Source organism: Zootermopsis nevadensis, unplaced genomic scaffold, assembly GCF_977971745.1.
Source record: "Zootermopsis nevadensis isolate Lab colony 2312 unplaced genomic scaffold, Znev_1.0 Znev_ptg000061l, whole genome shotgun sequence".
Lineage (NCBI taxonomy): Eukaryota > Metazoa > Arthropoda > Insecta > Blattodea > Termopsidae > Zootermopsis > Zootermopsis nevadensis.
Window position 1 is genome coordinate 24,146,426 of NW_028259192.1, and position 14,274 is coordinate 24,160,699.

At 37.5% G+C, this 14,274-nt stretch overlaps 1 protein-coding gene across 4 annotated transcripts in view; it reads left to right on the forward strand.

The window, feature by feature from the left end:
• LOC110836732 (uncharacterized) overlaps nt 1–14,124 on the forward strand; it is a 40,037-nt gene extending 25,913 nt beyond the window's left edge. For all 4 annotated transcript variants that reach the window (XM_022078252.2, XM_087340822.1, XM_087340823.1 and 1 more), the window contains 13 exons: nt 639–777; nt 1,277–1,462; nt 2,191–2,324; nt 2,726–2,885; nt 2,993–3,171; nt 3,768–4,033; nt 4,135–4,355; nt 4,773–4,949; nt 5,305–5,547; nt 5,917–6,084; nt 6,303–6,416; nt 6,862–7,018; nt 7,606–14,124. In XM_022078252.2, coding sequence (XP_021933944.2) covers nt 639–777; nt 1,277–1,462; nt 2,191–2,324; nt 2,726–2,885; nt 2,993–3,171; nt 3,768–4,033; nt 4,135–4,355; nt 4,773–4,949; nt 5,305–5,547; nt 5,917–6,084; nt 6,303–6,416; nt 6,862–7,018; nt 7,606–7,754 — 2,293 coding nt within the window. In that variant the 3' untranslated portion in view covers nt 7,755–14,124. The remainder of the gene's footprint in view (nt 1–638; nt 778–1,276; nt 1,463–2,190; nt 2,325–2,725; nt 2,886–2,992; nt 3,172–3,767; nt 4,034–4,134; nt 4,356–4,772; nt 4,950–5,304; nt 5,548–5,916; nt 6,085–6,302; nt 6,417–6,861; nt 7,019–7,605) is intronic.
• The last annotated feature ends 150 nt before the right edge of the window (nt 14,125–14,274 follow it).

Here is a 14,274-nt window from a genome sequence, read left to right on the forward strand (position 1 = left end):
GGGTTGTCTTTGTGTAAGACTCCATATTATTGTTCAGAGAGTCCTGGGTTTGATCCCCAGACAGATCTTGGGTGCAGATTTTTCTGTGCACAGATCGAAGCTGAGGCTTAGCCTTCGGGAGTGCGAAGAATGCCAGGCCCCATCCTTGCTTTGGAGTTCACCTTAAGTTGTAGAACCCTCTGCCTTCATCCTATCATTGGGAGTGGATTCCGGGCAGGCAGAGGACGAGAAGGTTCATAAGTGGCAACACAGTAGCCCTATGTACATAACACAGGATATTTCTGGTTCAGTATGATTTCTCATTTCATTCACAACAGATTTAAATTTGATTGTTTTGTGCACAGAAATTTATTTATTTTAGTTCTTGAATTTTTTTATAAAGTAATGTTAGGAATTAATAAACCAGTTTTATGTAACTGTTAATAATTGTTCTAATATGTTGAAAGCTGTTGAAGGAAGCTTGGATTTGTGAACTGTTTAAGTGAATGAACAGTCACCTTTAGAATTAGCCAAATTTTGATTATGCAGACATTCTTTATGTCTACCTTGAGGGTCAGCCATGAAAAATATGTCTGTAGATTAGCTTCTTAGAACCTTTAATGAGGAATCATTTGCTACTGCACAATGGTGTTGCACAGGAGACGTGGTGATGCCGGATTGCCAGACCGCAGCATCAATGTGAGGCTTACAGGATCTGCTGGGCAGAGCTTCTGTGCCTTCATGACAAAGGGAATTCATGTCACCCTGGAAGGAGATGCTAATGATTACGTGGGAAAGGTAAACAATTCCATTACCTGTACAGGTTAGCAGTTAGTAAAACGTGATCTCTGTATTTCAGGCTGTCTTGTGTTAAATACTTGGCATTGGTTCCCGTCTACACGATATTTTATGTTGCGAGCGCACGTTTTCACACTTTCATGTAATCTTCAGGGCTCACTTTGTTTTCAGTTATGTGGGTCCTTTTATTTCATTTGTTGTTGTGCTCTCAGATTATCTGTTACGTTTAAAATTTGCTGGATTTTGTGTGTTGCTATCAAAAGGCAAAAGTTACTGATGAGGTTAATGAGAGGTTAAAATTGTATTCCATTGCCTACATTTGTTAGCCCAGTGCAGTCACACCCACATTCTTTTAGAATATATTTTTCACGAATTTCACAAGAAATGTGTATTGTAATTGTATTCATTATGCAGATTAGTGTTATCAGACCAGTGACTTTTTGCTGTATTTAATATTCCTTCCTGTTACTCCAGTTTTTATGAGGGTAAATGTTAACAGGGATTGTCTGGTGGTGAAGTCATCATTTATCCTCCAAGGGATTCCTCTCCAGACTTCAAGTCAGAACTCAATGTAATTGTTGGCAATGTGTGCTTATATGGCGCTACAAGTGGAAAGGCGTTCTTCAGAGGTATCGCGGCTGAGAGGTTCTCTGTGCGGAACTCAGGAGCAGTGGCTGTCGTAGAGGTCAGTAGGGACTCCGAGATTAACAGAATCGGTTGACTGCGTGTCCAGAATTTCTGGGGCAGTTGTATGTTAAATGGAATATCCACAATTGGTTTTTCAGAATGCTTGTTTTTTGGTTTTAAATGTTGCCCATCAAATTTTTAGCTTTAAATTGAATTCCTTTTCTTTGCATATACCATTGCATTGTGTTTTAGTTAATTGCGCTGATGGCCGTGCTGGGGGGTTGGGGTGTAGTGATTGTATTTTATACTTTGTAGGTATTTGGTCTTTGATCTATCATGATTAAGGTTCTTTTTAAAGTTCTTTTAGTTTTCTTGAGGCTGTCTGCTCTGGTGTTGAAGTTTTTTCTTGTCACCTTTCATAATCCCAGAAACATTTGCAAGTAATGAAAATTCAGTGAAATTGTAATTTCTGAATATTGGGATATCTGATTTTGTGTGAATCGTAGAAACAGATTGATTTCTTTGCACATCACGAAAGCAGTTGAATTGTATTGATGTAAGTAAGTTGCAATGATAGTATTATTTTAGAATCAGCCACAAAGATTATTAATTTCAGTTACATAAAAAGAGATCTTAAGAGGAGAATGTTTAATTTCAGTGGCTGTGAAGGGAATACAGAGAATTTACGAGATGTCACGAGTGCATTTTGAGCTTTCACTGTACAGACTGCCCCACGTGCTCTCTCCTGCTTGTAATTGATTTGCGTTATAAATTGTTTGTTGCCAGGGTGTGGGTGACCATGGTTGTGAGTATATGACTGGTGGCTGTGCTGTGATTTTAGGCTTGACAGGTCGCAACTTTGCGGCTGGTATGTCTGGCGGCATTGCCTATATTCTGGATGTAGACGATTCCTTCAGAAGGTAAAGTTGTTATGTTGATAAACAGTAGTGTAAGTTTCAGGTCTGGATTAGTCATATGTGTTTCTGTTTCAACACAAGGATTGAACATAATCGTTTCATTTATTTAGTTCCTTGATATGAGTAGTTGATCTCTTTTAGGTTCAAGTTGTGCTGCCCAGATAAATCAGTATAATTGTATTGGGAGAGGAGACAAGAAAATACAAGATTCTGCCTTCATAAGTAGTCTTTGCTCTAGCTCCTTCAAGTAGCAGTTGTCAGAAACATTCCATTTTTATGCTTCTCCAGTGTGTGTATTTCCTGACGATAGTTATCAGGTCTCATGCAGATATTTTATTTAATTATGAACAGAATAGTTTTAGTGAAGACTACTCGCAGAAATATAATTTAAAGCTCTCTCACAGCAAATGCAACATGGAGATGGTAGAATTGTTCCCACTTGAACTGGAGGAAGATCTTAATTATGTGAAGAGTCTGTTGAAAGAGTTCCAAGAGAAAACTGGATCTCTTATTGCTGAGGATTTATTGAGAACGTGGCCTGCACCTGCTTCCAGATTTGTCAAGGTATGAACGTACATAATGAAGTTTTAAAAAAATTGTAGGTACAATGGTATGAAATCTTGTGTGGTGGTATTCACACTGTACCTAGTTGACACAGAGTGCCTGTTCAGGTGTTCCCACGTGAATACCAGCGTGCGTTGCGGCAGTTGGCTGAGGAAGGGGCTCAACAGGCGGTGCAGCAGGCTGTCAACGGGAAACTGAACGAGTCCAAAGTCAGAGATATCGAAGAGTCGGTGTTGGACGGAGTATTTGAAAAGAAGCGGCTTGATAAGATTCTTGATAAAACAAGGCAAGTACTAGATGATGAATAGCAATGTTAATTTGTTTATCAGATGTGAATAACAAATATTTATTTTTTCCACATGACTGACAGTCACTTCACACATGATTCATCAAACATCGGTGTTAGTACTGTTAACGAACTTTTTTATATATTTCATGTCTTCATTATATTCATTTTTTATTATTATTATTTGCTTTCATTTTAAATGCTGAAACCACCTACTACTTTTATGACATGTTGTACCAACATAAAGTTGCATTTGTAAAGCGACTTAAGGAAGGGGGTCATGAAATGGAAGATTGAATCATTATCTGAGAGAGAATACATTTACTGACTTTGAAACAAGAACATCATGTTAGTGGTAGAGGTACAATGAAAGAAGATTTGTTACAATGGCAGTAAACAGACCAATTGTTAATTTATGACATACGGAAGAGAAGTTGAACATGTAGTTTATATTCAGTAGGTGGGTAAAAATTTGAAATATCTTTGCCAGTGGGGTCTGAAAATGAAGGATCCTTGGGTTATCAAACATAAATGAAATTTTGAATACAATTGTTCATTACATCGTTGAAAGCTAATATTTGTTTGTCTCTGTGTAGGGGTTTTATTAAGTACAAGCGAGAGACAGGGATGTATCGCCTTGCAGAGAAGAGACTGAAAGATTGGGAAGAAATCTATAATTTTGGGCACGTCCGCAAGGGACTGCGGGTACAAGCAGCACGGTGTATGGAATGCGGTGTTCCGTTTTGCCAGAGCTCTCATGGCTGTCCTCTTGGCAACATCATCCCAAAGTGGAACGATCTTGTGTTCCACAACAGTTGGAAAGAAGCTCTGAATCAACTGTTGCAGACAAACAACTTCCCAGGTAATTGCCACTTTCTTAAACATAATTATTTCTAGGTAATGTTTTTCTACATGCGTTTAGAAATTCAAAAGCTTCCGTTTTCTACCGCCTTCCTGTTGCAGAGTTTACCGGGAGGGTTTGTCCTGCGCCATGCGAAGGCGCATGTGTGTTAGGAATCAGTGAACCACCAGTGACCATCAAGAACATTGAGTGTGCCATCATTGATCATGCATTTGAACAAGGCTGGATTAATCCAGAACTGCCTGTTCTTAGGACAGAGAAGAAGGTGGCAGTTGTTGGATCTGGACCATCAGGCTTGGCAGCCGCTCACCAGCTAAACAAGGTATAATTCAAAGCAATCATTAATCCCTGTCCTAGAAGATGTGTCCTTGTATGCTTTTTAATGCTGATAATTTTGAGTTCAGTTACTTTGTAGCTTGAAGCTGTAACGTGTGTTTTGGTGGTACAGACATCCTTGAGCAAACAGACTTGCATAGGAAGAGTGAGTTCCGCATGTGATATAAATCTTTGAACGGGTATAATGAACAAGTATGTACAATGAACCAATAAGAAGAAAGGTCAACTAACTAACACAAACATGATGTGACCGTACTTTGCTGTGGACTTCGGAGTTTAAATCATAACTGTTCTTGTAGTGTGTTTATCCTTTTGCCTGTTGTATGTAAGTTACCTAAAGCCTGATGTTAGTGGTTGATAATATTACGAAAGGAAGGGGGTATTTTATTGTAACGTATTCCAGGCTGGGCACTTGGTGACTGTGTTTGAGCGGAATGATCGTGTCGGTGGGTTGCTGCAGTATGGCATACCGACTATGAAGTTGTCCAAGGAAGTTGTCCAGAGAAGAGTTTCGCTTTTGGCCAAGGAAGGCATCGAGTTCAAAACGAACATTAATGTTGGCAAGGATATTTCAGCCAAGGTATTTATTACTCAGACTGAAAGTATTGACCAGATTTGCGTTTGCTCTGCTTGCACAGTCGATGTGCTGATTTCCTTTAGTATCCATCATTAACAACAAGCTGCTAGTTACTGGCTTCTCACTGCAGAAACATATTTTCAGGGTGGACGTTACTTGCGTACACCAGATAAGCAGTGGAATTCTGATTGGCTTTGATGCTCTTTCTTATTCCACCTCCTCTCTCCTTGTACCCTGTCCAGCTGGGCTAAAGAGCTCATGCTCAAACTGTAGGTCATGCCATGCATATATTTACACCCAGAGGCGAGCCGTCTCGCAAGAGGCATCCTAACTTGTAGCTCTCTTTCATCATCTACAGGATCTGTATGAGGAGTATGATGCATTATTACTGTGCACTGGAGCCACGTGGCCTCGTGACCTACCTATTCCTGGAAGACAGCTGGAAGGTATTCATTTTGCTATGACATTCCTTGAAAGCTGGCAGAAGAAGCAGATGGGCAATATTGTGGATCAGCCGTATCTTTTGGCCAAGGATAAGGATGTCATCGTTATTGGTGGAGGTGACACTGGCTGCGACTGTATTGCTACGTCTCTTAGACAGGTGAATTGTCTGATGTTTTATCTTTGATTTGTGTTAATGTCCCATATCCTTACAAAGATTCCTGGATTTTAAATTTTGAATGTTGAATTAAAACACATGTTTTATCAGAGCCGTGTCACCTAACATGGATTGTTACCCAGGAAGGTAAGGATAACACACGTGTAACTGTACTGTTCCTTCATATTGTCGATAATAAATTTGTGCTAATAGGATTGTGTCGTAGTCACCCAACAGAAGTATTTATGCTGAGGAGTTATGGCCATGAATGTCATCATTAGGTCCAAATATCTTCCTCAACACTCTGTTGTTAAAGACCCTCATACAAACTAAAGATCCACAGTCTGTAATTGATTCAGTCCTTTTTTTCAGGGGGCCAAATCTATCACCACGTTTGAGATCCTTCCAGAACCACCAGGAAAGCGGGCTAGAGACAACCCTTGGCCCCAGTTCCCAAGGGTATTCAAAGTAGACTATGGCCATGAGGAGGTGCAGCTGAAGTTTGGCCGAGATCCTCGCCAGTTCAGTACACTCAGCAAGGTAACGTGTTTATTTCCTTTCTAAATCTATATATGTGTGAATCAGAGAAGAGGTATTTTGCGCTGGATTAAAATGCTGCCTATGTAGAACTATCTTACATGCATTGTTTTTATCTGATTGTGTGTTAACCAGCGTGAGTTTTCTTATACCCCAGTAGTTACAGTTTCTGACTATGTTAAAATTTGGTGTTTTTATTTCTTCGTTTCAAAATGTTGCAGGAGTTTGTTGATGACGGTAAAGGCCACGTAGCAGGGATCAGATCTGTGACTGTGAACTGGACGAAAGATGAAACTGGACGCTGGAAAATGGAGGAAGCTCCAGACTCGGAGAAGGTAGTGTGATTATATTGAACAGTTTACTGCATATTACAGAGCGTTCTGGATGTCTTGGCAGATGAAAATTCTGATTTGTAAATGAAATTCTGTGAGGAGATATTGAACATACGAAGAAATCAGGCCCTCAACATTGTTCAGAGGTGTCATTGTCACGACCATCATATCTTTGTGTCTAACAAAATCTGTCTCGGGGGTACCTGATTGTCACACACAATCGCTTTGTTACATCACAGACCTTGAATACTGATACTAGAAGGGCTTTTCACATACTCAATTCCAAGTTCTGAACTTGAACTAAAAATGCTTGGTGAAAGTAAATAGAGCCACTTATGATTGTGGCCACTTTCTTCTCATCCCACCGACCGCAGTTTAGCAGCTCGTTTGGCAGATGAGACATGGAGCTATATGTGGCAAAGAGTTAACAACTTTGTTTTTCTTTCAGGTTTATAAGTGTGACTTAGTGCTTCTTGCAATGGGATTCTTGGGGCCTGAAAAGTACATTTCCTCTGAGCTTGACCTGACTCTGGACCCACGAAGCAACTATCACACTCCAAGCGGTCGTTATTGCACATCAGTCCCAAAGGTGTTCGCTGCTGGAGGTACTGTTTTGTTTGTTGTGTCACTGTACTGCAGGGAAGATGAAGATGGGGGGATTGTAGAGGAAGTAATCAATCTTGAGAAAACATTTCTAATTATCAGTCATATTCTTGGTAAATAAGATACATCCATCAAGCTAATAATTATATTATTTTTTATGAGAAGCAGAAAATTACCCATTATAATGACCAAATACACATAACAGCGAACATCTTTTCTTTCCCAGAATGGATTTTGATGGTATTTAAAATTGGAATTTCACCCTACACAGCAGAGTGGCATGTTCTGCGAATCATTGGAGCTTCTGCTTTCTGGATAAGCATTTAGGGAATAGATGGATGCTCATGCTATTGATTTTGTATTGTCCTGGTTCCAGCTTACAGTAACATTATCAGATGCTCTGCCATTCTGACAAACAAAATTTGTCAGACCCTATTTATAATTGTACACAAGCGACTACCATAGCAGTTAATGCTGCATTGCTAAATAAACTGCCTGCCAGTTATGTAATCTGTAACGTTTAATAATTTAGAATTCAGGGCGTGAAGCCAACCGCAGGAACGGTAACGGCCCATCTTTCTGTGTTTAGATTGTCGACGTGGGCAGTCCCTGGTCGTGTGGGCAATATCGGAAGGGCGGCAGGCAGCGCGTGAAGTGGATGCGTTCCTCATGGGTTCTTCAACATTGCCTGGGCCTGGAGGTGTTATTACCGTGATTACCAATAGTCAGAAAGGGTAAAGCAGTCAGGATCGTGTACCTGCGAGGTATGCTAGCCACTGTACGGTAAGTCCTGTGCTAGATGGGTTGATTTGTCGAAGGTAACTGGCCAAATTTTTGTCTTCCAACTGGCGTGAGAATGGAACAAGTGCATTGAAAGCCAGTAGGTTTAGAAACCAAAAGGGTGTAAGTAACTCTTGAAGGTGAATATTGAAGGTTGTATTATTGCATTGGAGGCCCACATCTCATTGGTTCTGTTTAATGGTATTTTGCTTGTGATATAAATACTACATAGCGAGCAGCACAATACAGCTGTCTGTATTCCTAGACCTTGTTACTGTAGAAGCATTTGCTATATTACACAAAAATGTATTTCCAACATTCATATTATGTGTTGACATTTCAATTTCATTTATGAATATGAAGTTTAAAATTCGTTATATAAAGTTATGATAAATTTTACTGATTCACTTATTGAATGTACAGTATACAGTAGTATCTGATAGTTAAGATACAAAGTGTTTCAGCAGGATTAAGTGTATAGTGCCCAGTATGTAATTCCAGAGGCTGAGTCTTAGAATTGCCTTGATAGGCTATGGAAACATTGTCCACACATTTTACTTCTTCATGTAATGGTATACTATGACTGTATTTTGATTTTTAAAAATATAATGATTTCAGGGAAGTTTGAGTAGCTGTTGTAGTGGGAAATAAAACACCAAATACATAATGAAAATAAAGGCACTGTTGAATTGTATTAAATGGCAAGTTAATGAGATGAAATAAATTGAAGAAGGTATAACACTGTTTTTTATTTATATTACAGTATTTAGTATAACATTTATTTATAGTGCAAATGTTGGATATATTTTGGTGGTTGCTAGAGTGAAAAAATGAATGTGGTGAATTGTAGTGGTATTGGAAGTGGTGACATCTAGTTATTGAAACAGTTTTTGGCTCTACGTTATCCACATATTTTATATTTGTGTGTTTGCATGCATAAGAAATTTGAGAGACACTGTACTTCAGGTGGTTGAAAGTATGTCAAGATAGCATTTTAATTAAATGATAATTGCAAAGTTAAAACATTAGGATGAAGTTTGTCTTGTACCAGTAACTTCTTAACTAGGTGCATAACAACTGTGTCAGGTTCTGTTAGGAATATAATGGAAAAGTTGCAGTAGTCTTTAAGTTGACAGTGTCAACATACTGCGTCGTCTTAACACTGATCGTTATTGATTCTGTATCATTTGAAATATGAATGTAAGAACATCTTGTGGTTCACTGTCTGGCAGCTGAGTTCAGTATAGTAAGAATCTTTGGTAGGTCCATATTTTTTAGCACATCACATATTTGAAATAGATTAATCATTTGCATTAACACATTCTACCTTAAGTATGAAGGCTTTTACTGTAATTTCTCTTATGCACATATAAATATAAACTTTGTATTGTCACTGTGCAGGACATTATAACAACAGTTTGTGACATGATGAAAGAATCTTGGGTGTATGTTTTAGTAGTAGTAAACAGATTAATTCATCTGTTATCTGACAGGGTGGGGAGAGGCTGTCGGTTTGGTGCTGGACCCAGAAAGAACATCCTACAAGTTTACTGTTTGTTAGAATTACTTCAAGAACTGGTGCATGTCTATCACCAATTGTGGTATCACTTTACTGCAACAGTTCCTTTTGATCTCGGTTCTGTAGAGTGAATAAATGATTTTGTGTGAGATGTTAACTTCGGTTCAAATGTTTGTTTCAAAAGTTTTCATCTCTGCTGTGAGGTTAGGTTGCTGCACAAGCTAGGTAGCAAGTTATGACACATTGCAGTAAAAACATTTTTACTGTGTTACGAAGTTTGTTTTTTTATAATGTACCTTTATTCACTAAAAATTCATACAGTGTCACTGATCAACATTATTAAAAGGACAAATCAGGAGTGACTTGTAATAATTAGGGTGTTAACAGGTCAGCTCTACCAACATGTGATTAAAGTATCAAATAAGATTGAGTGTAGGTTTAACCTGTGTCATGAGAACCCATCCAGATTCCTCATATTCCTCTTGCAATTTGTTTGTTTCCTTGTCCCATTGGGAAATTACTGTAGCTAGTGTTACCTTGTCTGTATTTTTACAGGGTCTCTAACTGGTCACTGCTCTCCCCTTTCTCGCTACTCGGGTGTATTGACTGGAAATAATTTTAAAGGCCTTACTGTGCAGATTATCTGTTAATGATTTTTAAACTCAATTTGTTTTACAAATGTAGTTTCAAAATTACTGTCCTCTGAAAATTTTGATTGTATTTTGCTCTCTTGTCCATATTCTCTTCATCACTTACCCTCAGTCTTTGTAACAAATATGAGACATGACCAGTGTTTGTTTTTAGCCCTGTATTTGCGTATCTTGGCATATCTCCTCGGGTTCAGTGCTGACACCTGCTTTAAGCATAACATCTATCTCTGTAATAGTTAAGTGTTGGTACCTTGATTGGTGATCATTTGCTGTTAAGGGATTTTCGGCCTCATAGGATATTTGTGACTATTTTAGATTTTCCTGTCAATGTTGATGGGCAATTTATTAGCTACTTTATAGCTATGTCGCATGAGATTAGAAAGGAGAAAACACATACATGAAGGACTTGCAGCAAGAGACCATCACTTACTAATTTTCATGTTTGTTTACTTTTCAGTAGCAGGCTCCAGAATCTCTGATGTTCTTTAATTCTTTCTCCCTTACTCTTCCTTTTCATATAATGTAATTAAAGTGCGTTTCTTGAGTATTGTGTATGTAACCAACTAAATATGAAGAACACAATTTTGGAATTGGTCATTATGTATTGATATGGAATTATTCCTGTGTACAGCGTTTTATCTGAGTGACAAGTTTTACGATGAATTATATGATGGGTTGTTACCAAAGAAATCTATTGTCTTAACAACAGAGATGAAATGTGAGTATATTAAGGTAGTAAAATATTTATTGTTAAGAATATGTTGGAAATACATGAAGAGAAGGAAAGTAACATGATGTGCAGTTTACTGCACTGTAAATGTAATGTTGTATAAAATGTGTGCAAAATACCATATTTAAAATTATGGAAAAAGCGTGTATTGTTGATATGTTGGTGAGGTCCACTAGTCACGTTCGTATTTCTTGGTTCTCATGTTGGTGAAGATGCCATTGTTATTGTTCTGGGTTGTAATGCCATGTAGGTAGATGCTAACACTTGTGAGGAACTGGGTTCTTAGCCCTGAAGATGGAGGTGGCATGTTTGTGCAAAACATTGGTATCTACTTACAAGTGCACACAGCATTAACACTAAGTAAAGTCACATCACATATATCTGTGGTGTTTTAGAAAAGTGAAAGTAATTATGCTGGCAGTGTTGTCACTATTAAAAAGTTAGTATTTGTTGCCTTTTCATGGTTACCAAGGTCTGTTAAGAATGTTTGTAACATTCTGTTGTATGTCTGTTGATGAAAAGGAGTGGATGTTTTATATTTCTGATTTGTCAGCCCATGAGAATTTGGTAACATAACTGCTTGCAATAGATTTTAATATGTTCATATATTTTAGAGAGAGTAATGCAAACGTAACTACTTTTTCACAGATTGACAGTCTTTCATTCTGTGTATAAATATTATGATCTGTGATTCAAAAATGTGCATGACAGATGTGTATTGCTTGCTTCATATTCTATCATAGTTGAGAGAAACACAGAGATCCAAGGAATGACATAGATGAACAAAGAGGCAAATGTTTAGTGATGTGTGCAATGTTGGGGGAGCGGGGAGGAGTGGCAATCATAGAATTTCACTCTCATTCCATCTAAATGTCCCAAAACTGTATCCTTCTAAACATCAGTTCTTACTTTCACAATGATATCCTGCCATTTACCATACCAATATTCTTTAAATTGCAAAGTGACATGTTGACAGCCTCAGGAACTGCCGCACTGTGTGTCAGACTGGTTCCACTCTGATGAGCAAAACTCTGCTGCCCCCTGCCATTTGAGTCATGACAGTGGAGCAGAGAAACTTCACAGCAAGTTCATTCAGCTGATCAGGAAATTCAGAGATCATTGTATTGCAATTAACATATTTTCACCCAGCATTTTTAACATCTAATTTAATATTTTCCTCCTATTTATATTTTGGTTCCCAGAGTTTCTTGTTTCCCCAGTGCATGCTTTATATCCTGTGCATCTCATATTTGATTTAATCAGTGTAACAGTACTAGATTGTGGTCACTTATTATGAAGCTTTCTCCACTTTCTAATCATTGACTCTCTTTCAGGTTCTCATGTTCAGTTCTTCCTGCATGCCTTTTAAAGTTCATTTACTTTTCAAGAGAAATGTAACTACTGAACACAACCTACAGCAACCAGATGGTGTTGATTGGAGCCTGAGGTATTTTCTGTGGTTGAGCAAATGATCCGGTTGAGGTAATGCAGTGCATTCTGCTAGAAGCAGACACTTGTGTAGTTTCATTTCAGCATAGAAACAAGAAGGTAATGCCACTAAGTCACATGTGATTTCGACCCTAGTTGTTTTTTATTTCGTTCCAAAAATTAAAAGAATGTTACATCTCCAAATTTTGCGTAACTTTGTAGCAGAAAATAAATTAATTATAAATAAATAGTACCCTTTAAGAAATTCAAATAAATATACCTGCAGCTCCCACAATTGAATATAAGAGTGGGCAGTAGCATAATGATGAACTTCATGATTTCAAAATGTGAACTCTTCACCAAACATTTGGATTAACATATCAAGGAGGGTGAAATGAGCACACATTGGGAGGTTAGGCATAGGTAGGAGGATAATTTTGAAATCGGTATGAGAACAGGGGCCATGGTAATGAACTTCTGGGTTTATTTACCAGCTGAATGGCTATTGGTTTCTGAAATTTCAGTCATTTATGCAGAGTACCATTACAAATAATATCTGTTGGATATTTACAAGTTATCTCTTGTTTACATAGGAGCTAACCAATGGGTTCTTTAACAGGCAGATAGTTATGTAACTGAGTGACTTTAATATTCCTGCATTTCTTGATAGGATACATCCAAGTGAATGCTCCCTTGTCAAGGACAAATGTTCACATTTTTAATTTCGTCTGCAGTGATTGATATAGGAATGGTGGCAGGCTTTTGTGAGTACAGTAATGAACCTTTGAGTCCCTTAAAGGCAAGAATTTCTTGACTAGCCGAGACACTATCAGCTTCTCAAGAAGGACTGTACTGCATGAAGTTGATTAATTGTCATCTACAGTACTGATCAATAAGCATGCAGTCAGAACAAGACCTAGAGGTTATGGCAGCCTTTGTTCTGCCAGCAATTGGAAGTTCATTCACTTGTCATCAAAGGACCTCGCGTTATGTTATGGAGGTAAGAGCAGAAGAAACATACCTTTTCTTTCTTTTTGCCATGTCTCTGTTGTTTACAATTGATAGCTACCTGCCTGAGGTCCTGTGTTAATCTGTCAAGTACTTAATAATGCCTATTCAGCCCAGGGTGAAAAAAAAAATTTTCATTGAAGGGTAACTATTCACCCATCTGCCCCTCAGTTTATTGGTCTCTTATTTTCAGTTATGTTTCAATTTTTCCCTGTTATTTTTAATATCCCTGTAAAGACATTTCAGTATTATTCCTTCAAAATAGAAATGTATGTAAACTTTGCACATCAACTCCCTGACCAGCTAATTACTAAATTAAGGTAATGTTTCTATTCAAATTAAATTAACACAAAAGTCAGATAATTATAATACAAAATTAGTTAAAATTAAGGATGATAAACCCTTTCAGTACATACTAATTTAAGTCTAAAATATGACGAGAGAGGTAGGAACAGTATGATATAATTTTTATTCAAGCTTTGTATTTTTTTTGCCCTTTCATTATGATGGTAGCATTCAAAGTATTAAGCGTAACCTTTGTTTTCCTTTGGAAACTGTGTTTCTGGACGTTCTCAATCTTGTATTGTTTACTGGTAGAATAGTGTAGGAAGAACAGACAATAACAACTGATGTAAAAATGAATCTGTTAAGAAAGGGACAAATGCGTTGATACCATTATGATTCACCCAAGTTAGGATGTTGAAAGAAGTAACAAAGTAGGCAGTAAATAAAAATCTTGAAATTAATCTTATGGTTGTGTAGTAATTTAAGACATCAGAAAAGACATAAGACAATATTTGAGTGCTTCCATAATTTGTAATTAGATTATAAAATGGTAATTGTGTAAAATATGTTCATTGTATCTGTATACAAGCAACTGGTTCATTATGTTCACAGAAGGTTATTATAGAAATTGTGTTAAATTTTGCAAATATGTATTATACTGCAGATGTTACAAAATATGTTATAGAATAAATATCGGTGTAATGATAATTTAGACACTTCACCCTGTTGGTCCTTTGAAGCATATGTTTTGTTTACAAAGGTACAAATTAAAATGCTCATTATTTGTTAATAATATATCAGTCTTAATGTATAGAACTGGGCCAAAGAATGCATATATTCATCTAGATCTTGTATGAG